This window comes from Biomphalaria glabrata, chromosome 5 (assembly GCF_947242115.1).
Source record: "Biomphalaria glabrata chromosome 5, xgBioGlab47.1, whole genome shotgun sequence".
NCBI lineage: Eukaryota > Metazoa > Mollusca > Gastropoda > Planorbidae > Biomphalaria > Biomphalaria glabrata.
The window spans coordinates 37,412,450-37,435,188 of record NC_074715.1 but is presented as its reverse complement, the minus strand read 5'-3'; the positions used below and the strand labels follow the sequence as shown (position 1 = coordinate 37,435,188).

Below are 22,739 nucleotides of genomic sequence, written 5' to 3'. Positions count from 1 at the left end.
GCAAAAGAATCAACCCAGACAGACCGAAAGACGGGTTGAGTTAATATAAGCTTTGTAAACAGGTCATTTTTCTAGATGTCATTTAGTTATGTGTATCCTCAATATTCTATAGAAATGGCATGGTCAACTTTTGACCCTCCAAAAAACTAGCATGGTCAACATTCGTCGTCCTTTTGATGCTCGAAATTTGCTGGCACCACAGAAATAGTGTGTGGCTCGGTCAATGAACAATACACAAGTTTTTAAGTTGTTTTTCTTGCTGTCGTTGTTTTTCCGCAACTTTGAAAAGTAAAATACCATGACAAGTTTCTCCTTTGCTTTGGAACTTATGTTGTAAAAGAAAAAATGTACAAACAGTATTTTTTTAAAAAATACTAAAAGCAAGACATTATTTGTTTCTTAAAGAAGAAATAGCGAAAATTGTCCTCGACCTTATAGTTTTAATAAATTGCTTATTTTATCGCTTTATTTTTTTCGCTTTACATTTTTCATTTTCATTTGGAGCCAACCAATAGGGCCTGCAACTATCTAATTATATTAGAGGATATAAACTTTAAAAAAATAAAATATAAAGTGTCCTGTGCCAGCCCCCACCGATCGTAGGCCTTAGGCGGTTGCCTTGTTTGCCTATGTCTAAGGTCGGCCCTGATGTAAACTAATCCAACGATTGCCCCCCTCCCCCAAAACCAAACCCCCCCAAAAAAACAGGTTAACGCAACTACAAGATAAGAATAACTGGTACTAAACATTAGGTAAAAGAAAAGTAATTCATGTTTTTTTTTATGAAGTATTTTATTCGCAGCATTGCTTCCCTTTGTATAACTCTCTATAGTGTCTATTTCGTAGTACTTGTAGATTAAGGATGAGTGCAGTGTTTCAAATGACTACACAAACCCAGTTTGAACCTACATATTTTCCCACATCTGATGCAGACAAAGCCGTTTTCCACCGTCAGACTATTAGTTTTCTAAACGTCTTCTGCGCCTGTCCTTTAAAAGGACTTTCCTCTGGACCTCAAATGTATTTCCCGCTGCCTCTGTGAGAGCTCTACGACTGTCACTTTCAGATGCCATCAGCTGCCAGCTACTTTCTCTATCCCACTGGTTCTCTCCACACTTTTAAATGGCTCTGAGACCTGGATGCTCTATCCCACTGGTTCTCTCCACACCTTTGAATGGCTCTGAGACCTGGATGCTCTATCCCACTGGTTCTCTCCACACTTTTAAATGGCTCTGAGACCTGGATGCTCTATCCCACTGGTTCTCTCCACACTTTTAAATGGCTCTGAGACCTGGATGCTCTATCCCACTGGTTCTCTCCACACTTTTAAATGGCTCTGAGACCTGGATGCTCTATCCCACTGGTTCTCTCCACACTTTTAAATGGCTCTGAGACCTGGATGCTCTATCCCACTGGTTCTCTCCACACCTTTGAATGGCTCTGAGACCTGGATGCTCTATCCCACTGGTTCTCTCCACACCTTTGAATGGCTCTGAGACCTGGATGCTCTATCCCACTGGTTCTCTCCACACCTTTGAATGGCTCTGAGACCTGGATGCTCTATCCCACTGGTTCTCTCCACACCTTTAAATGGCTCTGAGACCTGGATGCTCTATCCCACTGGTTCTCTCCACACCTTTAAATGGCTCTGAGACCTGGATGCTCTATCCCACTGGTTCTCTCCACACTTTTAAATGGCTCTGAGACCTGGATGCTCTATCCCACTGGTTCTCTCCACACTTTTAAATGGCTCTGAGACCTGGATGCTCTATCCCACTGGTTCTCTCCACACTTTTAAATGGCTCTGAGACCTGGATGCTCTATCCCACTGGTTCTCTCCACACTTTTAAATGGCTCTGAGACCTGGATGCTCTATCCCACTGGTTCTCTCCACACCTTTGAATGGCTCTGAGACCTGGATGCGCTATCCCACTGGTTCTCTCCACACCTTTGAATGGCTCTGAGACCTGGATGCTCTATCCCACTGGTTCTCTCCACACTTTTAAATGGCTCTGAGACCTGGATGCTCTATCCCACTGGTTCTCTCCACACTTTTAAATGGCTCTGAGACCTGGATGCTCTATCCCACTGGTTCTCTCCACACTTTTAAATGGCTCTGAGACCTGGATGCTCTATCCCACTGGTTCTCTCCACACCTTTGAATGGCTCTGAGACCTGGATGCTCTATCCCACTGGTTCTCTCCACACCTTTGAATGGCTCTGAGACCTGGATGCGCTATCCCACTGGTTCTCTCCACACCTTTGAATGGCTCTGAGACCTGGATGCTCTATCCCACTGGTTCTCTCCACACTTTTAAATGGCTCTGAGACCTGGATGCTCTATCCCACTGGTTCTCTCCACACTTTTAAATGGCTCTGAGACCTGGATGCTCTATCCCACTGGTTCTCTCCACACCTTTGAATGGCTCTGAGACCTGGATGCTCTATCCCACTGGTTCTCTCCACACCTTTGAAAGGCTCTGAGACCTGGATGCTCTATCCCACTGGTTCTCTCCACACCTTTGAATGGCTCTGAGACCTGGATGCTCTATCCCACTGGTTCTCTCCACACTTTTAAATGGCTCTGAGACCTGGATGCTCTATCCCACTGGTTCTCTCCACACTTTTAAATGGCTCTGAGACCTGGATGCTCTATCCCACTGGTTCTCTCCACACCTTTGAATGGCTCTGAGACCTGGATGCTCTATCCCACTGGTTCTCTCCACACCTTTGAATGGCTCTGAGACCTGGATGCTCTATCCCACTGGTTCTCTCCACACCTTTGAATGGCTCTGAGACCTGGATGCTCTATCCCACTGGTTCTCTCCACACCTTTGAATGGCTCTGAGACCTGGATGCTCTATCCCACTGGTTCTCTCCACACCTTTGAATGGCTCTGAGACCTGGATGCTCTATCCCACTGGTTCTCTCCACACTTTTAAATGGCTCTGAGACCTGGATGCTCTATCCCACTGGTTCTCTCCACACTTTTAAATGGCTCTGAGACCTGGATGCTCTATCCCACTGGTTCTCTCCACACCTTTGAATGGCTCTGAGACCTGGATGCTCTATCCCACTGGTTCTCTCCACACCTTTGAATGGCTCTGAGACCTGGATGCTCTATCCCACTGGTTCTCTCCACACCTTTGAATGGCTCTGAGACCTGGATGCTCTATCCCACTGGTTCTCTCCACACCTTTAAATGGCTCTGAGACCTGGATGCTCTATCCCACTGGTTCTCTCCACACCTTTAAATGGCTCTGAGACCTGGATGCTCTATCCCACTGGTTCTCTCCACACCTTTAAATGGCTCTGAGACCTGGATGCTCTATCCCACTGGTTCTCTCCACACTTTTAAATGGCTCTGAGACCTGGATACTCTATCCCACTGGTTCTCTCCACACTTTTAAATGGCTCTGAGACCTGGATGCTCAATCCCACTGGTTCTCTCCACACCTTTGAATGGCTCTGAGACCTGGATGCTCTATGCAAGGCATCTAAGGCCCATTGAGTGTTTCACTGAAAGGTGCCTCGGCTCCATTATGGGCTCACGCTTGCGAGACTACCTGGCAAATAAAGGAGGCTAGTAGGACAGTAAAGAAGCACTACTTACCATTCAATAGCTACGCAGGGTAGGACACCTTTCCCGCATGGAGGACGACCTCATGAGAAAAGCGATATATATATATATATATATAGTATGTATGTATGTATGTATGTATGTATGTATGTATGTATGTGTGTGTGTGTGTAGCAACTACAGCAAATTCTTAATAAAACAATTCATAAACCAAGTTCAACATTAAAGAAGTTCAATACACCACCGGGTGGATACTAAAATGGAACTTTATTGAAGTCACCAGCTAGCAGATATTTCCTAGAGCTTGTATCCACCCAAACATACAGCCAACACACCGTTCTCCACTTACCTACCCCCCCCCCCTTTTTTTTCTCACAAAAAAAAAAACGAAATGAATAATTATCCTTATAGGTTACTAATTTTTTTAGTTAAAATGATTTCGTTAAAGATTTTATTTTCATATTTTTTTTTAGCGCTGTGAGGATCCAAAGGATTAAAATCAAGTAATTTTAAAAGGTCTAGAATAATTTAGCGCTCCATAGCTTTTAAGCATTAGCTAGGTGAGACTTAAATGTTTCTGCAGAACTATTCTGTACAGTGTGACTAATATTTAAAAAAACACACACCTGAAAATGATTCTCTTAAGAAAGTCGATGTAGGATTTGATTGTTTCTGTCTTTGAAGGGTTGAAGAACGTCATTGCTTGCTCTGTATCCTATGTTTTTGTCCTGTTGGCCATAGAGCAAACTTTTCCCACACCCATTGGTCATTGATTACTTCGGCAATCTTAGACTAGTTGATTTTACATTTTTCTTTTTGTATTCTTCGTCACGAGGAGAGTAGTGTAGTTTAAGAACAACACCAACAGTTGGAGGAAACAAAAAGCACAGGATAGGCCCTCAGGATAGGCCCACAAAGAGGGCAAATACAGGCTGGCATGGGCGCCCGCAGGGGGGGGGGGTGGATGCTGAGTCGCCAAATTCTAATATTTTTTTTTGCACCACCAGATCAATTAAAATCTAAGTAACAACTGAACAAGTAGGTGACTGAAGTACATCTGTAGATGACTAGCTTAGGCTTATCAGGAATCGATGGCTGACCATGTACGTGCACCCCTCTGAGTTCTGAGAAGCCAAATTTTAGCCAATTTTTTACACCTTCACTTCAATTTACTTCTGCTAGGAAGCAACTTAACATGTAGTGCTTCAACTGAAATAAAGTTAATGAGGAAAAGCTATCATTGTAATAAACTAGAATAGGCTAATCTGTAGTTCATGTCCGACAATGTGCGCTTTATTAAAGGCTTGCAATTCAATATTCTATAGCCCGTTAGTCGTAACAATTAGTTTTATTTGCACATAATTCTAGTTATCTTTATATTTAGTAAAGGCCTAGACGATGATAAAAGTTTTTATTGGTCTAGGAAGACAAAGCCTTGCCAACTATGTTTCGATTTGATATATATTAAAGTTTCTTGATGAGTGCAGTCATCTTGGTACATGTTTTTACGTCTTGCGAAGTGCGGTCAGTGCAAGCGCTCGATAAACTAGCAGGTTAAACACCTCCACCAGTTGACGAGAGAAGAGATAAAGGAAAGTTCTTCCCTTGCCATCTGAGTCAAAACGTTTATTTGTATCGACGGAGCACTGACAGCAGCAAGAAATCAAAATATACAAGCAGTAGCAACATGAATTAACTGCGTTTTCTTGAAATTTTGGTAATAAAAATGGAGATATCTTAAACACTGAACAGAGCGTTGGATTTGTTGATGGCAATCGTACTCGAGAAGAATTCATTGTTTGTTTTTTTGTTGTTGTTGTTGTTAAGAGAGACACACTGCCTGTGTCTAACGTCATTGTCAGCGAATACATAATGTACATTTTTCACATGGACAAATTACAAAGCTAATGCTACCATGGCTACCCGTGATGGTATAGCACTCAAAACTGTGCTCAGGCAAAGATTCGTGAAAAAATATCCAAAAGCAGACCTTGCGCGTCTCATAGACTTATCAATGACCTGAATGAAGTTTCAGATACAGGTAATGTTGCTAGTATCATCCAGAAGATTATCTATTTCTTCCATACAGTTCCAAGCGAGAACTAAATTTAACTCTATTGTGGGAGACACAATGGACTGAGAAAAACGAATTCATTCGCGCTTGAAGTCGCAACTTCGAGAAGATCTTTGACTGTCTAGCGGGTCGTAAAATAAAGGCTGTAAGTGAAACCAGACAAACTGCATATGTGTAAACAGTGCCTGTTTCTCATGTGTTTCTGATCTGTCTTTTAATTGTCAATTATTCATCTGTTTTTGAACCAGTTTCCGTGATGTTGCAGTCTGTCCATTTTAGCACAAGCGGCCGCTCAACAGCACATCAGCAGTCACATTAATAACATAATCAAAAAGCAACTTGACCATGCTGAGGAACACTTCAGGGAACACATCTTGAGGAAGGCAAGACTGCTGCAGATTATCTTGTTACCGAGTGTTGAGTTAGTGTTGCCGAGAATTAGCAGTCGACAAACACACCGAACAAAAAAACATATGTTTGGATTTCGAGATTATTACAGAACATGTATCTTGATTCTTTAGTTTCTTCATTAACGTCTCGCTTTTCAAGCAATAATAATGCTCAGTTCAACCTGTTTTGTCTACATCCTAAATTGATGCAAGAATTGCAACGTAAAGAAGAATATCATAAAATTCCATATAAGCGTTCATCGCCGGCTTGTCCATGGCGACAAGAAGCAATTCAGTAGTAAAGTTAATGACAATTTTGGAAGAGTTTGCATTTTTTGTTTAATCGACCGTTGGGAAGCACGGGTCGCACGGATAAACTTACCAACGTGTAAAGTAAATAGTTTGTTCACATGTTAGTTTTTTTTTTCCTGAAACAGGTATTTACGGTGAACTTAATATCGCATAGGGCTATAACAATAATAATAATAATAAAGTTGAAGCTCCGACTTTTATCCATAGGTGGCAACTTGCACCCCCTTGCAAAAAATCCTGCGGGCGCCCATGAGGGTGGGTCATAAAGATCTCCCACATTTGGAATGGGCCCAATATGGCCTGTAGTGGCAGTACGGATGCAGGACATGTTCCATTCGGTAGGCTAGGTTCTACCATTTGTAATGTTTATATCAATATTTCTTCCTTTTACACAGCCCATCATTGGACCATTCAACATGGCGGCTTTGTTGAAGCCTATAATGAAAACAGCCTATATGTAATAGCGACGCTTTGCACTCAGTCGTGCATCTGTACTAGACCAAAAAAACATTTTTTAATCCATTATAATGATATATTTTTAATTTACTTTTCAGAAATGTAAGCATTTTTATTCTAGACAGTAAAGTTATTATGGTCGATTCATTCAAAATGTGAGAGACCTTTGTGTCCCTTTCTGTACAAACGAGCGTTCCTTGATCACTGATGGTGAACACATCAGAAGGCGAGAAAAGGCTGCAAATGCTCCAGCGTCTGGTGATCCCTGGGATGTGTATCAAAAAAATTTACCTCTTTAGTCACGTGACAAGTTGCGAAGGGAAAAATGATCTCCGAAAAGGTCAAATGATCCAGAATGACATCTCAGTCACTGAACATACACCAAACAAACGACAAGATACAAGCGAATATTTTATTGAATGTTTAAATCACGAAGTGTTTCCCACACACAAAGATAAACATGAATACATGATTGTCCTCAGTTCAATAACAACACAAATAGAGTTTGAATTATTTGGATAGAGGTAGAACAGTTTAAACACAAAAACATGTTCAATGTATCGAATTTTGTTGTTAATGTTGTAAGTAGAGGTAGAGAGGGTGAGAGTTTGGCAGGAAAGTTTCACTTAAACTAATTCGGGGCAATGAATCATTCCAAGAGTGCCTGCTTTGTTTACCATTGAGTTGTTTTTTTTGTATTGAGTCACAACATATTTAAACAACAACCACAACATATTTGTGTACACACAAGACATTCTCTCCCTTGGACCAGCATACAAGGCAATACGAGTTGACATTGATACTACATCGTTGAGTTGTGTACATAGTGACGAACTGACATTAAGGAACTGGAATTAAGGAGCGCAGTTACGTCATAAAGGTTTCTGGGAATGTAATAGAAAGACAATATTTTTACAGTTTTATCTTCCATCATTTCAAGTATGTCTATTAATACAGCAAGTAACCTAAGCACATGACCTATATACAAACAGCGAATGCATGAAGCTTGGTTGAAATGGATGGTCTGATGTGGAGTACAGACTGAAAGTCAAGGGACGAAAGTGTTCTGGGACAGAGAAACGTGAACCTGAGTTTTTTCCTGCTCAATGTCCGAAAAATGCAAATATAGCAGTCTGTTCAAATCTCATAGCTAATAGAGTAGTGACTCGCTGCTTGTTACTGCAAAAAATAAAATGTAAAAAGACAGAAGCCTTTACATTGGATAAAGTACAGTGGACTTCGCTACGTGATCAATTAATAGACGTAAGTTGTTTTGTTTTTCTTTCTTTTTTTTCTTTCATTTCTTTTTTTTTTTCTTTCCTTTCTTTTTTTTTTTCCTTTCTGCTTCAGTGTTACACAAGTTCAGCTCTTCTGAATCCATAATAAAGCAATAATAAGAACAAATGTATACACACGTTTAGGTTATATATCACATTGGCATTTATGTATAAAGTATCGATCAACCTTTAAAAAAAACGTTGATATTACATGATTTGGCATTCTGATTATTATTGTTGTATATATATATATATATATATATATATATATATATATATATATATATATATATACTATATACTCGAAGACAAGAGTTTGGCACACGAGACAATGGTAAGACACAGCACTGAACAGTGAGAAACATGGTATTGAATAGTGGAACAAACTATTGGCCTGTATCGCTTTTGTGGTTGTTGGATGAAGATTTAGAAATGGGAAGGCCCAAGTTATAATGTTCTCATCTTCTAAATCAAGTCTTACTGTAGACTTTTGATTTGATATTGAAAAGCATGTCAATGCTTTCGCAATTAAAAGGGAATATTGTGATCATTGCTAGAACAGTGAAGTGGCCGTACTATGTTCTGGTAGAAAAAGGCGAGTAAATTTCTACACCAGTCACATTGCTTGGTCTTCAAATTAAATCAATATGTGTGACAATAAATCCCAATTAGCCATATTGGCAATAATTTTCCTAAGAATAAAGAGAGACAACATCTCTGTCTTTCCCTTACTTGAATATATATGGGTTACCTCTCTTTAAAGAAAATAATAATTTTTTTTTTAAATATTACATTATGACAATAAAAGATTTCTGACACAGGAAATATGATTCTAGATTAATGCGTATGGCTTTGTGAACCAAAACGAGTCCTCTTCCGCCCCTTTCCATTGTTTTTTTTAGGTTCATCTCATGAAATTGAGTCAATGATGTTACAATGTTGTCTCAACGTTTAGTTCAAGACGGTGGACACGTGACAAGCGAGTCACCAGTGACAATAGTCACGTGCCGAATGACAAGTGCTCAACTGGTGATGGTCCCTGGTCATCGGCTGTTAGGAGCAAGGTGGGAAGAAATGATGAAAACAAGGAGTCCAAAGATGGCAGAGATCGTGACTGCTGTGCTGAGAGAGGGAGCCATGTGAGGTGATAACTGTGGTTAAGAGAAAGTGAGATAGAGAGTGTGTGATTAAAAATAAAGATTACATCAGAAGATTCTGCGCCAGAAAATACTGGAACACTCAGTGAACTTTTTACTTTTGATTTTCCAATGATAAAAAGACATGTTAAAACTTGCTCATGGCATTAAGATTCTGGTGTCTGTCTGTTGCAACTAAGTCTACATGCAAGCCTAAACGTAAAAAAAGACCGTAAAATTATTAATAACGTTTTTCAAATTGTGTTAAATATTCTCAAAGTTTATAATGAGTTCACAACCTTTGAATTAAAATCTAATACAAAATGTCACATTATGATATTATTTCTCGAGAAGCGTTCAGCAAAATGCCTTCCATTGAGTACGTCAATATACATGTATAATAGTCAATAATAGATGATACAATAGAAGAATAGATAGTTTTAAAGTTCTTTTTTTTCTTTTCAACTTCCGACAGTTCGTAGTCAATAGAGGACATCTCCGCATATCTCTGTCGGCCTAAGGAAGTCTGAAAACCAGGCAAGGGTAAGGTTTAAAATACCGATACTGGTATAGATGTTGGTCAGAATGTCTCTGCAGAATCACTTCATTTGAATGGGAACTTTGAGGCACAGCTAATTTTCTTTTCTTTTATGCAGTGAGTGGAACGTTGGGTGTTTTCAATCAGTTCCTTGTTTTCCCACCAATAGACAACGCAAGGCTTCAGGAAACTCTGTTTTTGCTGCAGTTTTCAAAGTGGCACTCTTCCAATTAAGTCTTTGTGGCATGCTATGATTGAATCAGTGAACCTTTTTCTCTTGCAGGCCACAAGGGAAAAGTTTAACATTCCTAGCTGACTTGAAAAAGTTCCTTTTTCTTTTTTAGATTCAGTTCTAGAGCACATGAATGTAAAAGCACTTTAAAAATACGTAACACTTGATGTAACATAAATTAGAACAAGATTGTTTCTTGAAAGTACAGAGTCGTGGGCTTAGCGTGGCTCAGCAACACACGCCGCCGAATGCATCTCTTTCTTCCAGCGACATTTCAACGGGAACGACTTGTTGTTACTGCTGGAAACATCCCAGTTTCTATCGCCTTTGCTGCACCAATCAGGTGAGGACGAATCTCGGGAAGACGAAGAGTGACTTCCGGACTCGCTGGTGAGGTCCAATGCTCCAGTTTGGTCCTGGCGGGCGACGTGCTCAGCAACACTAACGTGTGAGCTTCTGGAATCCGATCTTGACATTAATGACCCAGTGCTAGAGACTGACCTGCTGGTAGCAGAGCTTACGCCAAACCTTTCCTGTAAGCCAAGTGACTGGTTCAAGGAATTGACACTGCCCATGCTGTACACTCGAGAATCATCATTTGATCTGGAGTCTTCCGATCCTGTGCTTTGAAGATCTAGCTCATCCTCCTTGTCCAGGATGTCATCCAAGGAAGAAGACGATGGGAAAACTCTGCTTCTTGAGATCGTCTGAAGTTTTCCTGAAGACTTGTCATCAGAAGTATCTTCGAGTCCGAAACGTTTCTTAAGAGCCGCCATCTCGTGTTTAAGTTCAATGTTCTCTTTCTGGAGCTCCAAAAGTCTACTCTCCATTAGTTTCTCTAATGCCTTTCTTTTCACTCGCGATCGGCGAGCAGAGTCGTTGTTCTTCAGACGCTTGGACCAGTAGCCCTCGTCCTTCTTCTCATCTGGGACAAACTCACGCTTGGCTCGTTGGTGCATGCTGGACGCAAGAAGATCGATCTTTCTGAAAGCTGCGGCTCTGCAGCTTTTCGTTAAAATGGCTGGCACTGCAAGTTTCCCATCGCTTCCTTTCAATTGAAAACCTTCAAAGTCTGAGCTCTGGGGCGAAGGCGATATCGGTACGGCGTGGGCTTTGTCGTTTATTCCACTGTTTGCAGTCTGAGCCTGGACTGGTATTCCTAGCATGTAGTGGTCGTAATATGAAGGTCTCTCTTGGTCTATCAAGTCCGAGCCTGGCCTGACCCCGTGGCTCTGATGTCTGGTGAGAGTCATGTCCACTGGCAGCTCAGCGCTGTCTTCAAACATCTCTTGCTTGACGTTCATGTTGGTAGAGTACATACCTCGTGGCTCGTGGAAGTAGTGACCTCTGGCGGAATGATACATTGTGGTCATCATTGTGGGGACCTCAAACGCTTATAGAAGTGAAGTTCAAATGTCTGTTACCTTTATTAAAAATGCAATCTGTTGATAAAAGAAGAAAAAAACTTTTAAAAAACGAATGTACTGAACAAAAAGAAAAGACAGAAACAAAGCCCCCAAAAAGTCTACCTCTCCATGTTTACAAACAATCTACTTCCCTTACGTATTAACCAAACTCTTTTCCTAAAGGCCTACTGTTATTTTTACCATTGCCTCTTCTAAAGAACTCTCTAATTTGTGTTCAATTTATTAGACAACGAGAATGATTTAAAATTGACCACTCTTACACAAGTTGCTAGAAGACCCTCCTTTGTGCAACACGGATGAAAGATAGACTGGGTTGCAGTGTTATTTTACTATTTGGTCAAAACTTAAAGTGCAGTCAGTATTTGGAAACAAAGAAATGTATTTTTTTAAATTTATGTTATGTGTTTTTTAAACTGAAATAAATTATTGTATTGTCGCTACTGGTAACATAAAAAAAAAGAGAAATAAGTAAGCTTTGCTGATTACAATTTGCATTTTAAACTTCATTCTACGTATAAACTTCTTTAAAAAGAAGATTCAGAATATGAATGTGCAACCTAATTTCATCTTCTGTATAACTTAATACGCAAGTGCTACTGACCATTAGGGCCGCCTTTAGAGTTTTGTGTGTAACATAAACACAATTTGATATCTCGTTTATTATTTCTTTCCTTCAAATTAGTTTAATTGTAACAATTATTTTTTAAATATCACACCCTGTTTGCAAAATTAAACTTGGAGCCCATTGCACTGGTTACGCCCCTGGTTACGCGAGGCGCCATATTCTCTCTGTGTCCGAAAATCACTTTTCAGCTTTTACGTAATCTTTAAGACGTTAGTAATAATCTTTGTCCTTGGTCAGTCTGACCCAGGCAATTGGTTTTACGTAACCTATGATTATAACGAGGTACAGCAGGTAAAATGAGTTTCATGGTTTACCTGGACATTCAGATAGGTTGGGGTGGGGGCGGGAGCTAATGGGTAAAGGGGTAACGTCGGCGAACGGTCAAGTGTTCTTAAAGAGATTTGGTCGACTGACGCAATAAAGAGTTGAGTAATTCTTACCGTGCAATTAAGCTGAGTCAGCAGGTCAGACGATATAGACGTCATCGCATAGTGGCTCATGGGAAGCCTATCCCGAAAGCGAAACGAGTGCCCTAAATAGTTCGAAACATTGAGGCGGCGCCAGGGGGGATGAGGGGTGACGGACAAACGTATAGTCCCAGGTCTTGAAAAACCGACACTTGATTTACATGCATACAAATCATTTATACTAGTTAAAATATACAACTAGCATTAGGAGACAACCTCGGCTTCTTTGTTTTAAACAGTTGAATAGATGGAGATCTAAATAGAACATATCTCACCAACTGAACATATATGGGCAAAGACGCCGCCCCTGTTACGTGGTAAGACCACTCGTTAGAGCACGCATTCCATTTCGCAGGCTGATTACATCAGTCTTTATTTTACCAAGCGGTTTTAGGCCATTACCCAATCTGTTGTCTAACCTCTGACCTTCTAGATGTTTCCAACCTTCCCTGTCCCTTTCAAAGTGTACCTTCTGTCCGTGATACCGGTCATTCAGTAGTAGGCGATTGGATAACCCCTTGGACAGGAACAGTTAGATCATGTTGGGTGTGTGTATAAAAGTCGTCCCCCGCCCAAGTCTCGTTGTCGAGAAAAGGGCTGTTTGGGGGGGGGGGGGTAATCCGACGTTCATGTAATTAAGTGGGAAAGGATTGGTGTCATAGCACGCGTGTAACATGACGTAACACGGTGTAACATGACGTAAGATTGCGTCAAGTGGACAACGGATAACGCACACAGAGATCAAATAGAGAAATGCTGAGCTGGTGACTTAATGCTTGATGAACTCTACCTTCGGAGGTTGAAGTCAAAATATGTTCAAATGTGACAACCATTGTGTGTAATACATGACATGTCCTATTAAATGAGTAATGGAAAGTTTTTCAACAGATATCATAAATATAATCGTTAGAATATACAAACTACACAAGCTAGACACACAGAATGCTCAGTTTAAGAGAGTAATTATAGCTTGATCTAGATCTTGCTATCGAATAAGGGTTATAGGGCTTAATATAATAGATCTAAATCTATATACATGTAGAGAGAGAGAGAGAGAGAGAGAGAGAGAGCAGGTCAGTGGTCAAAGTTGACAACATCACGAGGTCAGAGGTCGAAGAACAAACTCAATGGTCAAGGTGATCACGTTTTGGCCTACAAAGTATAAAATGAAACAAAATATTTTCAAACTCTTTTTTAGCCATTACACGATTACATTGAGTAAACGTACATGTGTAGCAAACAATTCAAGGATTGAGCTATCTCTTGAAAACAATGAATTAGTTGGAATGTATTAGACTAGGTATCTGAGCAAAACAAAAATACACTGGAAAATTAGGTACCAGAAAATAAGCCAACAGAAAATAAGCCACCAGGAAATCAGACACCAGAAAATTAGACACCTGAAAATTTAGAAACCAAAAAAATGAAGCACCAGAAAATTTGACACCAGAAAATTTGGCACCAGAAAATTTGACACAGAAAATAAGACATTGAAAATTTAGCCATTTTCTCTTAAGCGTGGGTTTTTTTTTCGCCTTCTCACGAATGCCATTTTTTTTTCGTTTTGTCAGCTTTTCTTTTTATATCATAAATTAACTGTTAATTGTATATTTTATAGCGTAACAAAGGAAAATATTCTAAGAAAATAGTATACGCTAAAGAATTTAAGGTAAATATGAGGTGGTTATTAAAGAATGCCCATTTTCTGGTGCCCAATTTTCCGGTGGGAACATTAGCAATATTGATGACAAATTCTAACCATTCCCTCCCCCATCTTTTAGCAAAAAAAAAAACTGGTTTTTATCATGTACATGTCACTTTGAAGCTGAACTGCATCATGTACATTATATAAAACTAATGGTGTAATAAGCCCGCAAGCAAATAAAATAACAAGCAATAAATGAGCTTTTAAATTTTATGTCTGGGAAGATAATATGTCTACAACGCTGTCTGCTTGTGTGATTCGCACTTTTTAATTTCCGATACGATTGTCTGGGCTTTGAATATAACACAAGTCTTTGTCATCGCGTTTTTTTGTTTGAGGCCGATATTAAAGCAATGTCTTTTTTTGTAGTCGTCTGACGTGTCTTATACTGCACGTAATTAAGTTATACATTCTTAGTGAGGTGTAACGCTGACCAGGTACTTGTGGGTCACTTTAGGTCATGTTCTCTATCATCGACGCTGAAGCAGGTTATACATTTTGAAACTTGAAGTCACAAGGGTTCTTAAGTCTTATGTAACATAATAAGCAATTATAGTCTGGGCTTTAGTGTTTATTGTCCTTCACATAGAATACTTAAATTCACCTAATCAGTGATTCATTTTTTTTCAATTTTTTTATATCTCGATTATTTATCAAGTTTTATTCTTAAAATATAATAAAACCCAACAATTAAAGAATTTTTTTTATGAGTGATTCATAGGATGTGTTATATGTAATAGACATTTGTAATCCGTTATGTGTACCATGTTTTGAGAATTGATTGGGCTCTATTTCAAGAAGTAAAAAGATCCTAAAGATCGATTTGATTTGTTGGACTTGTTGTCCTCAGGCTAGCGACTTCCTAAACAGATTGTACAGGAAGCGATACAATAAAAGGTATGCATTTAAAAAAATGTTAAAAGATAAATTTAAGATTTCGCTTACAGAAAGGAATATTTCTACGTGGGGGAATTCTTCTTGACGTGAAGGTGCAGGAATTTCTAGCTTTCAAACAATAGGAAAATGTGTCAGTGAATACACAAGGCAATGGACTCGGTGGACATCTTCAGTGACATTAAAACTAATTCTTGCTCATTTGTGACTGCAAAGAAGGCGCTTCATGCAGATGACTGCAAGCGAGACATGAGAACCACAGGCATCAACGAAAGTATGTGGAAGATGATGGCCCAAGACCGGACAGCGTGGAGACAGACTGTGCGTGCTGCTACGAACCTCGCCGAGAGCAAAAGAAACGAAGCGGCCTTAATTACGAGAAAGAAAAAGAAAGCTTCCCCAACAGCTAGCACTAGGATAGATGCATAAACATGCACGAACTGTGGCAAACTCTGCCACTCCAGAATGGGCTTGATAAGTCATTCCAGATTCTGCCCCGTCTCAAGACGAAATCAAAATGAGTGATTCATCTGTGACACATTCTGTGCGCATCCATTGTCTTCCGAGACAGAAGGAGTCATAAAGATACGTATACATCACATGAAAGTTAAATTTTAGGAGAATTTTAATGACAGAATAGTGAAAAAAATAAATATCTACAGAATGCAGACGACTTTTTTTTAAATCTCCCTTTTACTTTTTTTTTTTTTTGAAGCGTACAAGTTTTATGAAATGGCAAATGAAAGTGATACTCAATTATAAAATGACCACTTTTGAAAATAAATTAACATTTTTTTGAAACACTAATTGTATTATCAGATTACCGTTTAATTACATAAATTGCAAAAAAAAAAGGTCTATTTATAATGTTTTAGTAAATTGTTCATTTTCTTCAAAGATAATAAAACAATCTACACTTTAAATGGACGGTGAAAACAATATCATTTCATATCAGATTACATATGTCATGTTGTTGTTTTTACAGTTAGACAAAATGTATATCACCGTTTTATTTTCTGTATGTAAATGGACAGATGAGGATAATAATGCTGATGTGTGATGATATCAATTTTAAAAACATGCGCGGTTCTTACGTGTTGGCTTCAGTTTTGTGTTCGTGTTATTCTTCTCTGTTCTCTAAACTTTCCCATAATCTCTATTCGCTTGGCTACCATATTTCAGTCTCTCTGCATTCCCTGGTCATCTTTCTATCTACTATCCCATAATCTCTATTCGCTTGGCTACCATATTTCAGTCTCTCTGCATTCCCTGGTCATCTTTCTATCCACTTTCCCATAATCTCTATTCGCTTGGCTACCATATTTCAGTCTCTCTGCATTCCCTGGTCATCTTTCTCTCCACTTTCCCATAATCTCTATTCGCTTGGCTACCATATTTCAGTCTCTCTGCATTCCCTGGTCATCTTTCTATCTACTATCCCATAATCTCTATTCGCTTGGCTACCATATTTCAGTCTCTCTGCATTCCCTGGTCATCTTTCTCTCCACTTTCCCATAATCTCTATTCGCTTGGCTACCATATTTCAGTCTCTCTGCATTCCCTGGTCATCTTTCTCTCCACTTTCCCATAATCTCATTCTCTTTTCTCTCCAGCTTTGTTCTTTTCTCTTTCGAGGATGTAATGATTCTCTTCATTTTCTAGCCCTGTCATTTACCTCTGTACTTTTCTCTGCCCCGTATCATCGGTGTCTTCAGTGTTTCCTAAATTCTTATTTGTCACCAAAAACTAAAACATTCTCTGCACTTCGCCTTTGACATTGTCGTCTTACAAACATTTAGCATCCAGCAGCCAATCACAGAACTACAAACGTCGACTCTTTAGTATGGAATGGGGAGGCGGTTGGGGGGAAGGGGGCGAGTGTTCTATTTTGATGGAATTACGTCACTGGACAAAATCAATCTTAGGGTGATGGACGCCACGTAACGTTAACCAGATCGACCTTGACATTGTACCTTCCGGCGGCTGTTTACCGCACGAGTTATATAACGAGACACCAGCGAAAGAGAGAAGCAAAATGAGGTCGAAGTGTGCGGGGTAGAAAGAGGTGGGGAGTAGGACAAGAAACGAACTGGAGGCGGAGGGCTAGGGGGCGGCGTTTGTGTGTGTGTGTGTGAGCAGAAATGTCATCACAAGAGAAGGCTGCTCTAAATATAGCATGAAGATTACGTTTCCAAAAATAAAAAAAAAATGAAAGTCAAAACCTTTAAAAAAAAATAAATCTGTCAGTTGTTTGAAAGCATTCTCGACAATTGTGTTTTTCTACTTTAAACTATAGTATCGCTTAAAGTCAATAATTCATTAAATAATGTGCCCTGGTTAGGAGTATGAGTGTGACCTAGTCTAGAACTAGGGACAGATCAAGAAGTGAAACAAAAACAAGCCCCGGGGCTCCGTCCTTTTTACATTCTTCTTAGTAGAACTCTTGATATAATCTCGTTGATGTAACGTCAAATTTAGCTTCGGGGTCTAGCTGCTGAGACTTCAGTTGACATAAGGACGTAGGCCGTTATGCTGGTAACATGCCTGCCTCGTGTACGGACGGACACAGATGACTTGGATATAGGCAATTATAATTACGTTGTACAAGGAAATAACTGTCTTAAAGACATTGTCGAAAATAGAATGTTTTGCAAACTGCCTTATCCTAATAAACAGAACAATGCCCTGTTTCAATGTTTTGCCCATTGGGGCTGCACGTTTTGTCTGCATGACTTTATTTGCTGACATGCCTCTAGAGTATGAACACTGAGGGAACTAAATATAGAGTTTCTTTGAAATAAAAATAGCAGTTCCGTAGATGGTCTTTGATGTTGAGGTTGCACTGACTATAGATAGACACAAACATATAGATCGCCTAGATCTATGGGTATATTCGAGAAGCACTCATTTTAATTATTAAGTATCTTAGCTTATCTTATCTTATATAATGCAGACATTATTTCAAAAAAAGAAGATGATTACGTCCTACGCGTCATGCGTAAATGATATATATTTTTAAAGTTGTATTTTGATTAGAAAAGAGAGAATGAGCGTAATAGAGAACGAGAGAGAAAAGAGAACGAAAGAGAAATAAAGAGAGGGCAGAGAGAGGAGAGAGAAATAAATAGGGAAGAGAGAAAGAGAGAGCGAGGGACAGAAAAAGAGAAAATAGAGAGTGAGAGAAAGAGAGAGAGATTGGGGGTAGGGATAAATCACGTGCGTCAAAATGACTTCTTTATTTGTCAGCAGATAGGGGATGGGTCGTGATGACCCTTTTAGAAACAACACGGTGTTGTTGACTTGCTCATCGATTACCTTGACCTTCACCTACTCTGAAAAAAAAAAAAAAACACCAAGTCTTCGATTTCTATCATTTCCTTTGTCCTTACAACATCGGCTCAGAATAGTCAACTCTATCAAATAATTGTGTACTTTAAAAGGAAATTTTGCTATTTTAGCCCGAGATGGTAATGATCTATGCTATATATACGTATTTTATCAGTTTGTTCACAGCTCATGGGAATATGCAAATTAAAACGAGTGCTTCTCGAATATACCCATAGATCTATGCGATCTATTTGTTTGTGTCTATCTATAGTAAGTGCAACCTCAACATCAAAGACCATCTACGGAACTGCTATTTTTATTTCAAAGAAACTCTATATTTAGTTCCCTCAGTGTTCATACTCTAGAGGCATGTCAGCAAACAAAGACATGCAGACAAAACGTGCAGCCCCAATGGGCAAAACATTGAAACAGGGCATTGTTTTGTTTATTAATTATTCTTTCATAATGACTCCTTGATGCGGCCATGCCGAGGAAGAAGAAACAGGCAGTAACAAAACAAAATGGCGAGTTAGTTTAGAACGTAAAGAAAGAAGAGATGTCTTGAGATCAAATCAGAGAATGGAATAAAAAAAATATTAGAGGGCAGTGCAGAAGTCAACACGACAAGGTGTGTGTTATGCGCTTTGGACTTCGACTCAGTGGTCGCAGGTTCAAACCCTACCCGTCGCCATCCTCCCGCAGTCCTGCGTGATGTTTCGGCTAAGAAACATCTACGTTTCACTCCTCAGCGTCCTCTTACAAAGCTTAATTGCAGGTGGAGATCACGTGAGAAGGAGATTTCCTCATGGAGTCAATCCATAGTGGAGATTGGACAAAGCTATTCTCATGGCCCGAGGACAAAGGAGGCATATCTGATAAATACATATTTTTTAAGCCTAAGCCATTAAAATGAAACCACCTACCCTCCTTTCTGCACTGGATCTCCTGGCCAACTTTGCCTTAGGGCAGCATTTGAATCCGTTTCTAATCTTATTGGTATGCACACATAAAAAGTTTCCCTTTTTATCTATAGGGCAGATGATGTAAAAGTCATCTGTTTGATTTCAAAATGTTCAAGTCTAAAAAGATCATATGTCTTAAAATCTCAAAAGATTAAGTCTAAAAGAGACATTGTTAAAAGGTCACATAAATTAAAAACGTCCTCCCCACCCCCCCCCCATAAAAAAAAAAAAAAAAAAGAATTGTTAATGACGCCCTACGTCCTGTAAATGGCAATAAGAGACCTCACATCATGTCTTCGGTTTTCTAAGCTGATTCAAAAGTCTGGCACCAAAGCAATGCTACATATGGTCACCTCTTAGGTTTCGCCTCAAACACAGGCCTATGTATTATTAGAAGAGTTAGAACAAACCTACAAACGTTATATTCAGTTGGCTGGGTGCTACTTTGACTCTCAGTGCCTTAGAGTCCGTTCCTGAGATAAGACTGTCAGAATCTGTGTACTCTGATACCATCGATCTTTTGTTTTTTTAAAAGTCTATCGCCATTCTCTGCAAGGATGATATCGATCGAACCTTAGATTCAGATCATGAATACGGAGAATCACGTGATGGGAGCAAAATATGTTTGCGTAGTGTGTGTGTGTGTGCGTATGTTTGTGTGTGTGTTAAAAGTCCAAAACAGGAAGACAAAAATAACACTGACGTCAAAAAGACTTTTTTTTTTCAAGAAAACATGTGTCCAATGTATTAAATATATATACTAGAATGAATAAAAAAGGTGTGAGGGGTAAAGGGTTGGAGAGAGAGAGAGAGAGAGAGAGGAAGAAGAAGAGAGAGAAAGAGAGAGAGAGAAAGTGAGAGGGAAAAGAGAGATAGTGAGATAAGAAGTGAAAAAGAAAGTTGAAGAGAAAGAATTAGAAATGAATTAAACAGACATTCATAAATCAATATAATGTTATTAATGTTGACTTTGTTTATTCATGTATACATTTATTTCTCACTAAAAGGGCTAGCGGTTTAAATTGTAAGAGAAAAAAAAAGCATTTTATGTACTGTCACTTTCTCTATCTCTAATTGGAAATCATTAAATTATCGTCAGACTTAAATAATCGCAATGTTAATCTGCTTGAATCTTCAATGTACTATATGCCTCAACATAATTCTGCATTGGTTCAACTATAATGCTGGATAGTGTTTGGAAAACTTGCCCCTCAAGGTATAGTCTGACAATAAGATGACATTTCTGTTTACCAAACTTTTTCCGTAACGGAACACTTTCCACAGCCTAAGTATTAAGCGGAACACTTTGATTATTTTTTAGAGAGATTAATCCACATTAATTCACGCGGTGACCTACTTGCTAATTATTCCAGTAGTTCTTGGAACACCTATTCAGGCCTCGCGGAAGACTATAAGGTTCTGTGGAACACAGTTTGAGAAACACTGTCCTAGGACCTGAGATCAACTTTGGACAACATTCAACTGATATCAAATACTTATACCTTTCAAGAAATACGTTTTGTAAACCTATAAGTCTGGAAAAGTGTTGACGACTGACCAGTGGCCCTAACAATTGAGTCATCACAAGTCTCAGGACTTCTTACTTTGGCATGAACACACACACACAAATATCATCCCATTAACTCGCTAACGCTCCTTTATTTGGGACGATGAATTAATAGAGTCATGAAGGGCAGCGAGTATATAGCAATGAGCAAATGAAATGATTATGAACAGTTTACAATTTCCCTGTACAGTCTGGACACCTTCCATTTTCGTGGAACTGTTTACTTGTTTGTCTATATGTTATTGTAGTTGAATTACTGAATACGATTTTGTTTTAATATTCATGGATTCAGAACCACCGGTAGATAGATTTTAAAAACAAATATAAGTGTGAAAGATGCGAATTCAATTTGAAAGTTGGATGGAGCATATAACAAGATTATATGAGAATCAATCCATTATGGATAGTTAGTATTAGAGGCAGCATTGACAATTGAACGGAGGGTAAAGGGACACCACCTAGATAACTGTTTGTAAACTAAGAGAGACAACTCCTCAAACATCTCGTTACATACAACTTAGCTTTTTAAAAAGCTGAATACAGCAAAATAAATATCCTAATAGCCGTGTGATAAATAATATGGTAGTTTACACAAAGGACACTGGTCATTACAATTTTTAAGGTTAGAAATAAAAATAACTTAAGTTGCGATAACATTATTAAAAACCCATTATTTAAATCAGATATTGAAAATTTTAGATATACTGATTTCGACGACAATGAATACTACATAGCGTACATGAGTGAATAAGGGGGACATGGCTTAACATTACAGGAGGTTCTCTATTAATATTTTCATTTGTAACAAGCAAAACGAAATTAAAACTATTATTAAAAACAAAACAACTAACCTTCTCATTGTTGTGAAGATATCTTTGAGTAAAACTTGTCAAGCCTAAAACACCAATAGTTACAGCGTGCAACTATTTGAAACACTAAAACAGATTTTGTTATCTGGGGTGTACGTAACAACAACACAAAACGGATCGATTTTATGAATGGTTCCAGAGAACGTACTGTTTTTGACAATCTGCTCCAGTTGTAGTAGTCGATTGACTTATGAATGAAGCCGTTTGTAAAACAATGAATAGACTTTGTATATATCTTTTTCTTGTTTAAAATCAAAAACGTCTATATGAAATGTACAAAATAAAGAATATCTGTTCCTTCTCATTTCCTACTCTTGAGACAATGTTTGGTACAAGCCACACGAGGAGTTGGTTCAATAGCGATGCTGAGGTCGGGACGCTCTGGAGTTATATTTGGTCCAACTGCCTCGCCGTGCCGCAAAATTATCAGAGAGTGGACTACCAGGTTCAATGTCACACGGGTGACAACCCTGGCAAAGCAATCCTGTTTTGTCACGAGGGGAGAGAACGCGTTTGCTTGGTCGCTAGGCTGTGACTTCTAAAAAGAGTAGATATGCTACATCTTCTTCTTTATGTATATACACTATATATGTATATATATATATACTGTAGATTATTTAACCAGCAAATCCATCAGCTTAATAAAATCTCTTAAAATGTGTTTTTTGTTTTTTTTTTAAATATGCTTAGGACTCTCCTATGGATTGTAAAATTATTTCAGGATAACCCAAATCCTTCTGCAAGATAGCGGCAGGTAAGGTCCGAGCCGGGGACCATCGAGACGACAGTCTAGATCGGATACCACACGACCAGCCACCCTAACGACATGAATGATTAAAACTATTTAAAGATGTCTGCTATATTTCAAGTGTTTTATACAAATGAGATAATGCTATCATTGG

General features: G+C 39.0%; 1 protein-coding gene across 1 annotated transcript; it reads right to left on the bottom strand.

Moving 5' to 3' along the window:
- Nucleotides 1-7,209: 7,209 nt before the first annotated feature.
- LOC106059627 (uncharacterized) lies at nucleotides 7,210-22,238 on the bottom strand. Its single transcript, XM_013217297.2, has 2 exons — nucleotides 21,820-22,238; nucleotides 7,210-11,436 (listed from the first exon to the last, which is right to left on the bottom strand). Exon 2 carries the CDS (start codon nucleotides 11,368-11,370, stop codon nucleotides 10,213-10,215), a length of 1,158 nt encoding a protein of 385 aa, XP_013072751.2. The 5' UTR covers nucleotides 11,371-11,436; nucleotides 21,820-22,238; the 3' UTR covers nucleotides 7,210-10,212.
- Between the last annotated feature and the right edge of the window lie 501 nt (nucleotides 22,239-22,739).